This window comes from Anolis sagrei, chromosome 2 (genome assembly GCF_037176765.1).
Source record: "Anolis sagrei isolate rAnoSag1 chromosome 2, rAnoSag1.mat, whole genome shotgun sequence".
NCBI classification, from domain to species: Eukaryota; Metazoa; Chordata; class Lepidosauria; order Squamata; family Dactyloidae; genus Anolis; species Anolis sagrei.
In genome coordinates this window covers 183,365,205-183,381,116 of record NC_090022.1, presented here as the reverse complement: position 1 = coordinate 183,381,116, position 15,912 = coordinate 183,365,205, and the positions used below count along the sequence as shown (strand labels likewise).

The 15,912-nt window shown below is 40.7% G+C and overlaps 1 protein-coding gene across 1 annotated transcript in view; it reads right to left on the bottom strand.

Annotated features, from left to right (window-relative positions):
• The window catches only part of ITGA5 (integrin subunit alpha 5), a 112,136-nt gene that overhangs the window by 52,820 nt on the left and 43,404 nt on the right, over nucleotides 1–15,912 (bottom strand). The window contains exons 3-6 of the mRNA XM_060763032.2: nucleotides 7,558–7,658; nucleotides 4,671–4,794; nucleotides 4,081–4,142; nucleotides 2,508–2,553 (exon numbers count right to left, since the gene is read on the bottom strand). Of these exons, the coding sequence (XP_060619015.2) occupies nucleotides 2,508–2,553; nucleotides 4,081–4,142; nucleotides 4,671–4,794; nucleotides 7,558–7,658 (333 nt within the window). The remainder of the gene's footprint in view (nucleotides 1–2,507; nucleotides 2,554–4,080; nucleotides 4,143–4,670; nucleotides 4,795–7,557; nucleotides 7,659–15,912) is intronic.

The following is a 15,912-nucleotide window of genomic DNA, read 5'->3' as shown; positions in this document are numbered from 1 at the left end:
ATGGCAATGCATCAGTATAGTGCTCAGTGTGTAGAAAGATCAATATTTGCTTTGTAGAATTTTTCTTCCAAATATTTGAAAGCTGTGGATGCAGAATGTATGTACACAGAGGGCAGACTGTGCACTCGTCAGCAGCTACAAAACATCAGAAGTGTCAGCTACATCCAATACAGTTCATCCGCTTGAGGCCCTGTTTTCCCCAGACACTTTTAATTAGAGATTTGGAAACTAAAATAGAACCCGTCATTAGCATTTGCCAGCCACAGAGGAACAGTAGGGGTGCCATCAGAACGGCACTTTGTTCTAGTGGATTACTGTTCACTTTGTTGCTTTATAGTACCAATGCCTGGTGTATTATTTGATTATCTGCAGTGCTATACAATGAGAGAGACTGTCCTGTTCCTCTAAAGCAGTGGTTCCCAAACTGTGGGTCCCCAGGTGTTTTGGCCTACAACTCCCAAAAATCCCAGCCAGTTTACCAGCTGTTAGGATTTCTGGGAGTTGAAGGCCAAAACATCTGGGGACCCACAGGTTGAGAACCACTGTTCTATACTAATACACATGACTGATAGCTACATACATATACAATCTCTGATATTGCAGTCGACTGTGCTGGGGATGCTTTTAACTAATAGTGGCTGTTTATGTAGTTTTAATAATGCTGAATCTATTTAGTTTTACCTGGGTTTTAATTACACAGGTGTGAGTCCATACAGTATGTAGTATTTTAAGGGTACATCTTGCCATCGATATATGTAGCATTTTAATGATTTATAGGATTTTAATTGTGTATTTTATATTGTATTTAATTACGAAAGCTGACTGGCACAACCCGGGGATCACAACCAGACACAGTGAAGACATCTGCCCTTGCGCTATGCTACTCTGCTGCTGAGTATGCATGCCCAGTGTGGAACACATCTCACCAAGCTAAAACAGTGGATGTGGCTCTTAATGAAACATGCCGCATTATCACGGGGTGTCTGCGCCCTACACCACTGGAGAAATTACACTGTTTAGCCAGTATTGCACCACCTGACATGGCAGAGACATCTCCAGCTCATCCCCTGTTTGGGTATCGGCCAGCACATCAATCTCTTAAATCAAGAAATAGTTTTCTAAGATTTACAGAGACACTCGCTGGAACACCTCAGCAAGCAAGAGTCCAAAAGTGGCAGGCTAAAACCCAGAACCTCAATCAATGGCTGATACTAAATGTGAGACTCCACCCTGGGCACACAGAAGACTGGGCGACTTGGAAGGCGCTGAACAGACTGTGCTCTGGCACCACGAGATGTAGAGCCAACCTTAAGAAAAGGGGCTACAAAGTGGAATCCACGACATGCGAGTGTGGAGAAGAGCAAACTACAGACCATTTGCTGTGATGCAACCTGAGCCCTGCTACATGCGCAATGGAGGACCTTCTTGCGGCAACACCAGAGGCACTCCAAGTGGCCAGCTACTGGTCAAAGGACATTTAATCAACTACCAAGCTTGCAAACTTTTTTGTTTGTTTGTTTGTTTGTTAAAAATGCAATACAACTGTTTGGTTTGGATTAATAACTAAAATAAATTGTATTTAATAATCTGGTTTCATGTATTTATCTATTTGCCTTATATGTGAAAGACCTATGGTCTTTGAACATGCGGTCAAAGTAGCAGCAAATATTAATCTTCCCTCAAGAATCTGAGAATTGACTTGATGGATTATCAGACCATGACCCATTAAATTCAAAATTTTGCCTTTTACAGTAGCTAGTTAGATCAGTATTTCTCAAACTCTGCTCTTCTAGATGTTTTGGATTTCTGCTCCCACAATTCCTAAAAGCCAGTAAACTGGCTGGGATTTCCGTGAGTTCAAAACATCTGGAGGAGCAGGGTTTGAGAAACACTGAGTTACATGATTTCAAACAAAGAGTAGAATATGCCACAGGTGGAGAACATCTGGAAGGTCAAAGTTTCTGTATCCCTTCTTTGTGAGCCAAGTCAGTGGGATGCAATCTACCTACCACAGTTCCAAGAACAGTTATATTTTATCTCCAGGGAAACATTCCAACAAGTAACTCCAGTACGGTCCAAGAGAACATTCACCATAATTCTGCTGAATGTCAAAACCAGCTCTTAAATGTCTAACATGAGGACTTTCTTTCCCCTTCCTCTTCTCAGACCTAGGTCTAAAACATTGTTGACAATAAGAGCATTCCAGAAATTAACCCAATTTCTTAAGAGTGCCAGTGTGGTCTCCTTTCCTGGTTGTCTGGACAGCTGCATTCTCGGGTGGCTCTAGCTGGAGATTCTGCACTGAGAAGAAGCTTGGACTTAGTGGTCCACGAAGCTCCTTCCATGATTCTATGATGATCTCCAAATAGATTTATGGAGAAAGCAATCTGGTCTGGCATAGGCCTGTCTGCCTTAGTCTTCTAAGCCCAATAAAAGGTCTGATCCTAACCGATGATGGTGAAAAAGCAGTGGGGAGGAAAATGGTTAGGGTGGGAAGCATGGCTCACCTTGCCAGAAATAGCTTCCAGGGCCACCAAGAAGAACACGTCCATTCTGCAGAGACAAGGAAAAGTGTCAGTTCCCACAGAAATATCTAATCAAGTAGATTCTAATCTAACCTGCAAAGAAATATATCATAATATAACAACAAAACTTTATTTGTATCCTGCATTATCTCCCTGTGGGGACTCAGTGCAATTTCCAACACAACAGCTGAAAATTCAGTGCATATTTAAAATGAAAACCATAAAAAATTACACAAAGAACAATTCTAAACACTATGCACTAAATTAAAATCTGCAATTATATTAAATAATAACAATTAAAAGCCAGCCGAGACAGAGTATCACAGTGGTCCTCAACCTGTGGGTTCCCAGATGTTTTGGCCTTCAACTCCCAGAAATCCTAACAGCTGGTAAACTGGCTGGAATTTCTGGGAGTTGTAGGTCAAAAGACCTGGGGACCCACAGATTGAGAACCACTGGAGTATCATATCAGTTGTTAAATGCATTTGTACAATGGCCATGTTGAGACACTGAACCATGTTGGGTAAAGAAATAAAGAATGAACCCACAATAATGCAACAGATGTCTTAGTTGATCTAGGGAAGTGGTTCAAAACCTGTGTGTCCCCAGATGTTTTGGCTTTCAACTCCCAGAAATCCTAAAAGCTGGTAAACTGGTTGGGATTTCTGGAAATTGCAGGCCAAAACACCCGGGGACCCACTGATTGAGAACCACTGATCTAGGGTTCTGAATACTGAATCTGAACAAGGCCAATCTACTGACCTTCAGAGTCTTTAATTAACACCTCCCTTAAACACCAGCTCCCATAATCCATGTATGAGCCTTCTCAAACCTGGTGCCACCAAGGTGTTTTGGATTGCAACTCCTATCACAATTGCCCTATGCTGAAGAATACTGATGGTTTTACTTCAAAATATTTGGAAGGCACCAAGTTGAGAGAAGCTGCCACTGAACTTATAGTAAGAATCCCGAAGGGTGCAAGATGTGAAAAGAGCTGCTATGTTGGGTTGAAGCCAGGAATCCAGATGCTCACAGCTGTCACATGTACATTTGCTCACAGGATTGTCAGAGAAGGAATTCCTATGCAAAGTTCCACAGACATGTTATTTCCTTGAGCTACATAACTACGGTGTTGCATTAAACAAAGAGACCAAACCCCTTTTGGACGTAGGTCTGGAAGCCACACCACCTGCTAGCAATAAAACTCAAGGGGAAATGCTCATCCCTCACAGAACTAGACTGATGTCACAGAGGAACATGGATATAGACATGTTTTATGGAGCTTCTTTGGGGGGCATCTAACTACGACAGCTTGCACTAGTGTGGAATTCAGCCTATGCTATCTTCTTGTCAAACCTTAATTTGCATTTAGCAGACCTTTACATGTAACTGATAGAAACTCACAGGGTCACAAGCAACTACTGTATGATCATGCCTATAACACAATTTTAAATTCATGTCTTCATCCCCTCACCCATGGCCATGATCTGTTTCAAGTGTGCAAATGCAGGAAGGATAATGCTCTTCTTGTTGCAAAAAAGGCATGGAAACTCACCTTTGTGAACTCAGCACTAAACCCACTTTGACAGTAGCCTTGTCCACGGGCAGAGGTCAAGTCTGATTGAGGACAGAAAGAAAAAGACAAGAAAGGCAATTTTATTGAAATCATTTTAACTATTTTAGTATATCCAACACATGAAGCTTTTAATGGGAGGAAGACTGGAGTGTTTTTATTATATTTTGTTATATGTGTGTGTGTTTTTTTTAAAAAAACCCAGAAATTTAGTTTAATTGTGTTTTAACATTTTCCAATTGTATCGTGTTTTTAAAATGTTACACACCATTTTGGGTTCTGTATTAGGAGAAAAACATAAATTGAAATAATAGATTTGCACAATTTATCTTCAGTTGCAAAAGAATGGAAACAGGGCAGAACTCCAGCTATTGTTCCCTGGACAGACAATAATCTGGCCATTGTAAAACTCAAAGACAAGACCTCTATGAAATACAGCCACGGAGCAGAGAAAGCCAAATCAATTCAACATGGGGAGTAAGCACATACTGTTATTGTCCCTTCAGATATTTAAAACATCTACCAGGACTTAACCTGCAACCAGAAAGCCCATCGCACATCTGTATTGTTACCTGAGCGGCAAGGTGCATATTCCACAAACTTGGTAAAGTTGTTAACTGACAGGTAGCAGGTGCCCACAACCTCACGTTCAGGTTCATCCTTATTTGTTCGCCAACTGTAGAGTGGAGCGCAGGCCTAAGGGAAGAAGGTCAGCTACATAAGTGAAACGTCCAGGGCTCACCAGCCTTTTGGATTTGAATCTAAAGATTTCTCAACTGGAAGCAGATCAGTCCCAAATAACTTCAAAGTCAAACAGTATGAGGCCAGTTACCAGTAAAAGGATGGGCTATGTTCAGTGTCTGCAAGTGTGACAGATCTACCATAACACGTTAGCCAAGACTGATGGGAATTGTAGTCCAGTAACACACTGGGGTGTTATGTGTCATCCTCTAAGAGCACTGCCTTCTAAAGAACATGTAAGCAGACTCATGACAACTGGCCAAAAATGCCTTAAAACAGTGGTTTTCAACCTGTGGTTCTCAACCTGTGTCCAAATGGTCCACATGGGTGACTTAGATAGGACACTGTTGTTTTCTGATGGTTTAAATTCCATATACACCTTACATAATAGTTTGAAAATAGTTTGATGTACACAATTATTCAAAATATTGTGCATAAAACTATTTTCAAACTATTATGTAAGGTGTATATGGAATTTAAATGCATTTTGTTACTGGGCTTGAGGCCCATCTCCAAGCAGTCTCATTATTTAAGTATATTCAAATACAGGTATACTAAAAAACAAAACAAAACAAAACAACAACCCTGAAATTTAAATTACTTCTGATGCCAAGCATTTCAGATAATGGAGACTCGATCCTTGGCTAAATACACTCAAGCCTATCTTCATAATATTGAGGACTAGGAACAGGCATGTAGCCGGGGGGGGCTTCAGCCCCCCCCCCCGAAATTCTCATGGTGGTTCGCGAAAAGGCCTTACTGGTGCATTATTTAATCTGTTATGTTTATTCATATCATTATCTGATCACCATACTCAATATATCCCATATGCATGGGGGTATTGGGGTAATGATACAAAAGGTTTGCTAGGGTAGACCCTCTTTCACTCAGACTCAGCCCCCCCCCCGAAACTCAGCCCCCCCGAAACCCCCCCTGAAAAAAAATTAGCCCCCCCCCCCCAAACGAAATCCTGGCTACGGGTCTGACTAGAAACTTTAATACTTCAAAATGAAAGCAATCACTGACTACCTAGTACTGAATGCCATTATAGTTAACTAACTAACTTTAAGGGAACCTTTGGCAACACCAAACAAGGGGAGAGAAAAAGCACAGCCATACGAACTTGGATAGAAGGGCTTGTGCATCAATTAAAACACCTAAAATACAAAAATAAATTACAATCTTACAATTCATTTATCACGAAATAAATCAAATTTGCTTCGGTTACTCCTGTCTTTTGAGAGAAGACTTCCTTCTCCAGAAAGGAAAAAAGGAAAAAAGAGAACCCAATATTCTTATAATCTTTGTTTTCTTTCAAGCTGCGCTACTTTTTCACAAATGTTATTTATATGCCGCAACCACCAACAGTCAGTGTTGCAACTGCAGCTCAAACAAGATTTTCCAATAAAGGGGGTGTCTGGCCTCACGATGCAGATTAGACTAGTCTCAGCTATCAGAAAGGATATTTTGCTTGGAAAAGTTACTTTTGGAAACTTTTGGAGATTGTGGTTTCCAGACTCCTCAAGTCAGCAGAGCCACTGTAATTGACACTGCTATTTAGTTTAAAACTACAGTAGAGTCTTGCTTATCCAATGTTCTGTATTATCCAACACAGCCTGTCTCCCACCCAGATCCACAGGTGAGGGAAGTGGAGTATATATTTACCTGTGGAATAATGTCCAGGTTGGGAGAAAGAAAGAACCTTTGTCTGTTTTGATGCTAAATTTGGAAATACAGTAATTACTGTATTGTCGAAGGCTTTCATGGCCGGAATCACTGGGCTGTTGTAGGTTTTTTCGTGCTATATGGCCATGTTCTAGAGGCATTCTCTCCTGACGTTTCGCCTGTATCTATGGCAAGCATCCTCAGAGGTAGTGAGGTCTGTTGGAACTAGGAAAAAGGGTTTATATATCTGTGAAATGACCAGGGTGGGACAAAGGACTCCTGTCTGTTGGAGAGAGGTGTGAATGTTTCAACTGACCACTCTGATTAGCATTTGATGGCCTGGCAGTGCCTGGGGCAATCTTTTGTTGAGAGGTGATTAATGTCCTTGTTTGTTTCCTCTCTGTTGTTTTGCTGTTGTAATTTTAGAGATTTTTTTAATACTATATAACATTATTGTGTATTGAACTCCATTTTATGTCGATTTGTTGTAAAACATGATGTTCTGGTGCTTAATTTGACATTTAATAGGTTTTTCCTTAATCCCTCCTTATTATCCAACGTTTTCGCTTATCCAACGTTCTGCCAGCCCGTTTATGTTGGATAAGTGAGACTCTACTGTATTTCGTTTTCCTACAGTGTAATCCAAATAGTTAACTTTGTTGGGTCATTTCATTATAAAAAATCTCCAGACTTAAAAGAACAATTACCCTTATACAAAACCTCCAGATGAGAAAAGTAAGCTATTTTGACTCTCCAATTCAGAGGGTTCTTTTTTTTTTCCCCAAACAGCTTTGTCCTTTGATTATCCAAGAAGCGTTCTGGGCCAATTTTGTCACTAATATGAAAGTTCTTTGGCTACAGCTCAGTACAAGATACACACTGAACGTTAGCGGAATTTAGCTATTGCCGTATCAACTATCTCTGAAGCATTTTCCTGACCAAAGCTGATACATCTCCGGAGACTTCAGTCTCATGTTTCAATCTCTAATTGGAGTCATTCAGAAACTCAGGGCTCTTGTCTCCATAATGCGCATGTCATTAGCCAAGACTTACCAGTATGGAGCTGCCATGCGATCGCACTGTTGCTCCAAACCACTGCAAGGATTTAAACTCCATTTGCTCCAGTGTCCCATTGAACTCTTCCACACGGGATTCTGTGGGGCAAAGAACATACAATGGATCTGGATTAACATTTCTCAAACCTCCAATACCAGGGATGCAAATCTCACATTCTCCATCCCCACAAATTAATTAATTTTTTAATCTCACAGATGGCAACAATGGTTCACAACAATGGCATCATCCAAAAAAAAAAAAAAAAGGGAAATATTTCTTTCCAGAAGTTGTCATTCAGTTAGAGGAGTTTTATTGCATCCACAAATGAATAACCATTCTGGATGATAAAGTGCAATAATGAACATGAGCCTTTGCTAACAAGAGGCAGCTTCCAGATGATGTGGATTAATTGTAAGGCCATCTCTTTCTGAACTTTCTGGGGACTTTTGCTAACTACTGCATAAGAAACCACAACCTGATCTGACCTAGCATGTCAGTTTTGTTTTATCTCCTCCTCTCCTTTTGCAACACTGAGAGAAGATACTGATAAGGGACCTTTCTTGGGGATTCGTGGCAATGTCATAATGGATGCTAGCTCAAGGACTGGCAACATGTCCTGCTTATCCCCTTCTTGGGATGATCTCTGTGCTCCAATTTGGCAGAGTGATGATGCACAGAAGAAAGATGGATATATCTAACAATGGCACATTTCCCCCCAGGTTAATTCAATGGCATGACACACCCTTTGGAACCACAAAACATTGAAAGTCAAGAGTATCAACCCATTTGATCTGGTATTTCCTACACAGACTTGAACTGCTATTCAGATTTTCAGAGGAGCATTTCCCAGCCCAACTTGGTTATTTCCCAGAGTGAAACTGGAAACTGCTGGTATTTCCTACACAGACTTGAACTGCTATTCAGATTTTCAGAGGAGCATTTCCCAGCCCAACTTGGTTATTTCCCAGAGTGAAACTGGAAACTGCTGCATGTCCAGTGGTTCCCAACTTTGGGCCTCCAGGTGTTTTGGACTCCAACTCCTAGAAATCCCAGCCAGCTTACCAGCTGTTAGGAACTGTGGGAACTGGAGTCCAAAATACCCGGAGGCCTAAAGATTGGGAACCACTGAGCCATGTGCCCTCTGCCACTGAGTTGTGTGTGCATGTATTGTACAGTATGACTGTGGGACCAGTGTACTTACAGATTCACCTGCCCACATCTGAAATTTTTTTGACTTTTCTAGATCCTCCAGGCAATTTTATAGTATGCTTTTCCTGGAAGTTACCATAGTCTCCATGAAAGGCCTAGCAATACTTCTCCTGGAATTTTTGAAGACTTTCACTTATGGTAAATTCCAGCTCAACTCATTTATTTCAAAAGGGGTTGTTAAATCTATAGTTCCTTGTTTCTATGGTAAGGGCAGAAACTAATCCTTGGTGGATACAGAAAGTTGTACTATATGTTCCTTCAAGTTGCCTGTCAACTTATGGTGACTCCATGGACTTCATAGGTTTCTTAGGCAAAAATTACGGATAGGTGGTTTTGCTTGCACCTTTCTCTGAAATAAAGCCCATAGCACCTATTATTGAGTTGAAGTCTCCTGACCAAGTACAAACCTGGGCAGACCCTGCTTAGCATCCAAGATCAGTCAATATCTGGTGCCTCTCTTTGATATATAGATCTTCAAATAGTTAATAGTCTTATCATAGAGTCAGGAGGACTTTCACTTGGGCAAAGCCTTGTCTCACTACAATACAAGCCAGTACCAATTCCAGATTATCTGCCTTGAACTGGATTATATGACTTTACACTTCCATATGATCCAGTTCAAAACAGATATTCTGGGCCAGAAACTGGATTATATGGCAGTGTAGAAGGGGCCTCAAAAACCAGGGGCTGAACCCAGGTTTTTTTAAAAAAAGATTTTACATACGCATTTTCACTGTTCACTAATTGCAGCCCAAGTCTCCCCGGGCTTCTTTAATACCTCCATGAAGTCATGCAGTTAATTTAACTACAGTTCCTACATAGACACGCAGAAGGAGGGTAAAAATGTTCTGTTGCTCTATCCCAGGGAAATGAATTTGGAGGACCATGTGCATTCCTTAGGGTTCCAATTAGGGTTCACCATCATTTTCAGATAGAAAAAATTGTGTTTTGGGAAAACCAGACCAGGCCATAACACTTTTTGCTGAAATATACTACTTCAGAGTAGTAGGAAGATCCAATACTCCCAGAGGTGACAAAGAGTGACATGGCATCATTTGTAGTTGGTTCCAATGGTGTGGTTGTGGTTCTCCAGGTTCCAGGGTGTGCTTACTTTAAAAAAAATATTTCCAGCCATCTTCATATCTACCTGAAGCAGTCTTGCTGATAAAAAAAATCAAGCCATCCCAAAACACAAATCACATATGTCAAACTCAAGACCTATGGACTGAACGTGGCCTGCCATATCACTGTATGTGTCTCTCCAGATACTCATGTCCCTCATCATTAGACATTAAAACTAGGGCTGATACGAGTTGTGATACAGTAATATCTAGGCTACAGTTTGTTCTGTTTAGTCAGGAGAGTGGGTTTGAATTTAGATACAAAGCTTATAGGTATGATGTCTGATTTGAAAATGTCTTTGAATGTTTTCCCAACCTCGGGGCCATATGTGCTGCTGGATTGCAATTCCTAGCATCCCCAGTCTGCATGGTTGAAAAGTGATGGGAGATGTGATTCTATAACATCTGGAGTCCAAAACTGGGTAAAAACTAAACAGCACTGACCACAATGTAAAAGAATTATAATTGACCCTCTGTATTCACAGATTCTTCACCCATGAATACAACGGCTCTTTGAAGGCAACCATAAGTTTGATGTGGCCCTTGATGAAAATCAAATTGACACCTCTGGCTTAAATGATGGATGGCTTATACCTTCACCATAGTTGAGGACTGCAGCGAAACTCAATAAGGAACCATGGGAGTCCAAGGAGTGGGTGACAGATGATGTCAAAATATGCAATAATAATAATAATAATAATAATCATCATCATCATCATCATCATCATCATCATCATCAGATCTTAGCTCGAAAATGGCACTACCTAAAAGAGTCCTCCACCTTGTGCGACTGTGTAGCAGAACCAACAACTTTGCATCTGTATGCTTGTCCACAATGCCCTGCCTCATGCACAGAGGCAAAACTGTGGTTTCTAAATCATTTTTGGACTAAAATTATTTAGCTGCTTGTGCTTCTTCTATTTTATCAGTTGTATACTTATTTATGCAGTGTTTTTGACACAAAATAAATAAAAATGCTCAAGGGAACCTTGGCATCATTGCACCACTGCCTCGTGTAACATTACTTTGCATACTGCTTTCCTTACCACCATTAGACCACCTCACACACTTTTAATACTTTCCACGTCTCTGCTGGCTTTTCTCCTATATGCGGCCTTAACTGACAATTTGTAAATTGCATTCTGGGACACATTAGTGGTTTACCCTACTCTGACCTTGCCACAGCCTCCCATAGGGGGTCTTGGAAATTTAGCCACGTCTTTACAACAAATATGAACAGATCCTTTCCATTTCCAAGTTGGATCAGGATTACCTGTCCTTTGAAAGAATCAGCCTGTGGCATCCTTGGTTTTTCCAATTAGCAGTTCGTGCAGAAAAAAATAAACACACTCTAAAAGTAAATATTTTGAGACATGGGCCTCCACATTGAATTCAGATGGGGGTGAGAGTAAGCGTCTCAGCTGTCAAGAGTTTGGGAAATGCTGGCCCAGATCTCAGGCTATAAATTGTTGCCTTTGGTTTAACTCCAGACCCGAAGAGGCACCTCTAGCCTGCTAGCTCTGCTCTAGGCAAGGCCGCTAAATATCCCAGCTGCTCAAGGCAGGGATCCAATGGGATATTGCACTGCATCACGGGATCCTGCAACAGCAACTTTTCTTTCCCTCAAAACCACAACATTGGGCAATGAGCCCAGGCCTCTACTTGAGAGCAGGTGTAAACTCACAAACTATTTCTAGAGAATTCTGGCCTTTCCAACACTTTCTGTGAAGGGACTTCCAAAAATACAATATGGGTCCAGATGGATATTTTCCCCATCTGCCTGATTTAATTTGTATCAGTGCCTAGAAAATAAACTATCGCTCTGGTTTGTGACTTCAGAGAACCAAAAACAGTGCTGTGATCAATATTCAAAAATTCCTTTCCTGTTTACTTAAAGAAAAAAAAATACAATATCGCATTGTCTTCCATCCCCTACAACTCTAGATTGTCTGCTGTAACCATTTGATGGGGAAGAAAGAGATATACAAAAAAAGGGAGGGAAAAAACCACACAACCTTCCAAAAATGTAATTTTGCTAAAAGAAATGTATAAAGTCCCTTCACTTGCCTGGATTCATACCCTAGTCTCCAGAGTCATAGTCTGAGTGCTGAACTATGACTCCGGAGACTAGGGTATGAATCCCGGTTTAACCTTGGAAACCCACTGGGTGGTTTGGAAACCCTGGGGTAGCTTTATGTTAGTGTGACGAAAGGTCAGAAATTTGTTGTTTTCCCTGATTCCCTGGTTTTTCCAATTAGCAGTTCATGTAGAAAAAAATAAACACACTCTAAAAGTAAATATACTGAATTACCCCAGTCCATATGCTATAAAAATATGTGATACAGGAAACTTTACAGTGTTATACAGAAAACCACTATTTAAAAAAAAATGTTTACTGTTGCAGATTGCAGTGATAAGGACCCTTCAATGCAATTAATTACCAATATAGTTACATTGCTAAAGTAGCACTTTCTTGTTATTTAAGACACACACAGAGACAGAGAGAGAGAGAGAGAAAGAGAGAATGTTTAAAAGCCCTAAACGGTTCTGGCCCAGCTTATCTATCCCAACGCATCTCTTCCTATGAACCCACCAGGAACTTGAGATCGTCGGAGGAGGCTCTGCTCTCGATCTCGCCTGCTTCACAAGCACGTTTGGCGGGGAGGAGAGACAGGGCCTTCTCTGTGGTGACCCCTCAGCTGTGGAACTCCCTGCCCAGGAATATTAGCTCGGCCCCCTCATCCTGACTTTTCGAAAAAGAGTGAAAACTTGGCTCTTTGAGCAAGCTTTCGGAACCTCAGCATAAACAGACAAACTTGAATTGGAAAATGACCCAGGAACAGCCAGGACGATGGAACAGATGAGGATTTGAATGAAAATATATAGTTTTTAATTTTTTTATTGTTCATTGTTTTTATGATTTTAAATGTACTGTAATGTTTCTTTTTCTTTTCTTCTTCTTTTTATTAATGTATGTATTTTATATATGGCATTGAATTGTGCTGACTCTGTATGCCGCCCTGAGTTGCCTTCGGGCTGAAATGGACGGGATAGAAATAGCATAAATAAATAAATAATTGTTTAAAAGAGAGAAGGAAACGGTAACAAGATGCTAGTGCGCAGTACAAAACACACCTGAGCAGTGAAGGTATCCATTCCTATACCTACAAAAGTAACTAAAATAGTTACACCACACAAGGAATAAAGTTGTCTCTCATTGTTTTACAGTCTTCATAAGGTTTTATTATCCTTTAATAATTAAATGTATTGAATTCGGCAAAGTCATTGGTCAGCACTAACTGCTACCTGCCAAGCTCAGGAACCTTGGACACTCCTCAATGGATCTTTGCTGTGAACCTCAGTGGGTACATCTACATGTAGTTTGATGTCCCCTTAACAACCGTGTCTTAATGCTATAGAATCCTGAGCCATTGTACTATTGAACAGAGATGGCTAATGACCTTCTAATTCTATAATTTTTCGTAATGTTCAAGTGGAATTTCCTGTCCTGTAATTTGAACCCATTTCTCCAGGTCCGAGAACCTCATCCAACTGAGGTCAAAATTGTGTGGGATTTTCCATGGATCATGGCAAATCCTGTTTAGGGAGCTTGTTGTCCCGTGATCCGTATCGCCCCTTACCGCATCCCACAGGAGGAAACGTTGCTACCTGACTTCCTCCTGTTCTTCTTGATGAGAACAGCCCATGTTCTTACAACTGCCTCTTACCACAGTTTCAGCTCACTTCAGGAATGGAGCCCCGAGGGAAGTGCACCAAATAATAAAAATAATAACAACACTTTATTTGTACCCCGCTACCATCTCCCCAAGGGACTTGGTGAGGCTTACATGAGGCTGAGCCCAAACACAACAATACAAGCAATAATCACAACAATACAAGCAATAATCACAACAATACAAGCAATTAAAATAAAAAACATAGACAATAATATATAACATTATCAATAAGACAACATACAATTAAAACTGTGGGAAGGCCAAATGTAAAATTAAAATTGGAAATAATGCTGGAACATGGACGAAAAGATGATAGTGGCGTTTATGGAAGGACATACGAGCAAATCTAAAAGTGTAAAAAGTGTAGTCAAAGTTATCTCATGGGATCTGTCGGGCTCTGGCCCTGAACCGAGGTAAAGCAGGCAATTTTACCCATGTCCCTAGTCTCCAGGGAAGCAGAAAAAAAACTTGCTCCCTTCTCCTTATGGCAACCTTCCAGATATTTAAACATGTTGATTATGGCCCCTTTGCTTTTGAACTGGAATAGATGGCAGTGTGGACTCAGATAATCCAGTTCAAAGCAGATACTGTGGAATTTTCTGCCTTGATATTCTGGGTTATATGGCTGTGTGGAAGGGCCCTATGCCTCCTCTCAACCTTCTTTTCTACAGGCTAAACATACCCAGCTCTTTAAATCTCCTGTTTCTGTGAAACTTGCCAGATGACCCAGGGCTAATGTATTTATCAGAGTGTTTTATTTATCTAGTTACAGAGTATCTTTTCAAGGACACTATAGTATTCTCTCATGACATAACCTACCTTGCATGCCTTCTGAAAAGATAAAGGCAGGAGGCGAGAAAGTATGCAGTCAACCCTCCTAGTTCCCTGTGGTTAGGATCTAGTGAAACTATGAATAAAATACATGGCTAATACTTTTACCTGAGAGAACAGTTCTCTAGAAATGTCTAGGTCTCCCAGCATGACTGGAAGCTGACCACAAAATTGCATTAGAGGACTTAGAGATTCATCAAGAGATGTTCTGTCTAGAAACCTCTAGGTCCTCCAGCATGACTGAAGGAAGTTGACTATACAGCCAACTAGAGGACTTTGAGATTCCTAGGGATATAATGTTAAACCCTATCTGTGAATGACCAAATCCACAAAAATCAAAACTATTAATGTGGAGGGATGATTGTATATCCACCTCATCTTCCTTAACAAGATTATTGTAAAAAGCAATAAAATTGAATGAAAATGAAACAAGGAGATTCCATCTGAACATTAGGAAGAACTTCCTGACTGTGAGAACTGTTCAGCAGTGGAACTCTCTGTCCTGGAGTGTGGTGGAGGCTCCTTCTTTGGAAGCTTTTAAACAGAGGCTGGATGGCCATCTGTCAGGGGTGATTTGAATGCAATATTCCTGCTTCTTGGCAGGGGGTTGGACTGGATGGCCCATGAGGTCTCTTCCAACTCTATGATTCTAAGACATCTCCATTGTGTTTATCCAGTGTCTTTATACAATCAATGAATGTATTTCTCTAATTTGGAAATCCAGCTCCTTTACAGAATCGCAGCCAATCCATGGATGTTTTACAGAAAATGGTATCCCGCCATAACAAAGCAAAAATAAATAAATAAATAAATCCCACTAACAACTCTCCCTTTTTTGTATATTGTATTTAATAATCTGGTTTTCATGTATTTATTTGGCTTATATGTGAAAGACCTATGGTGACACAGTGGGTTAAACTGGGAGCCCCCGGTGGCGCAGTGGGTTAAACCCCTGTGCCAGCAGGACTGAAGACCAACAAGTCACAGGTTCGAATCTGGGGAGAGTGCAGATGAGCTCCCACTAACAGCTCCAGCTCTTCATGTGGGGACATGAGAGAAACCTCCCACAAGGATGGTAAAAACATCAAAACATCCAGGTGTCCCCTGGGCAACGTCCTTGCAGACGGCCAATTTTCTCACACCAGAAGCAACTTGCAGTTTCTCAAGTTGCTCCTGACACAACAACAACAAAAAAGCATAGAATAAACTTGAAACTTGATTTTTGTATATTGCAAAAAGCAAACAAATCTTGTTATAAACCCATTAAAAATGACTCCACTCAAGACCCATCGAAGGCAAGCATCTCATAGTACCAAATGGAAGAGGTGGTGCTTTCTCCGGTGGGCAGAAAATCACAAGCTAAGACAAATTTTTATTTAAAAGAAAGAAAAAAGAACCGAGTTCTTTACTTAATATGTTTTCCCATGTTTTCATCTGGTTCCAGTTATAATATG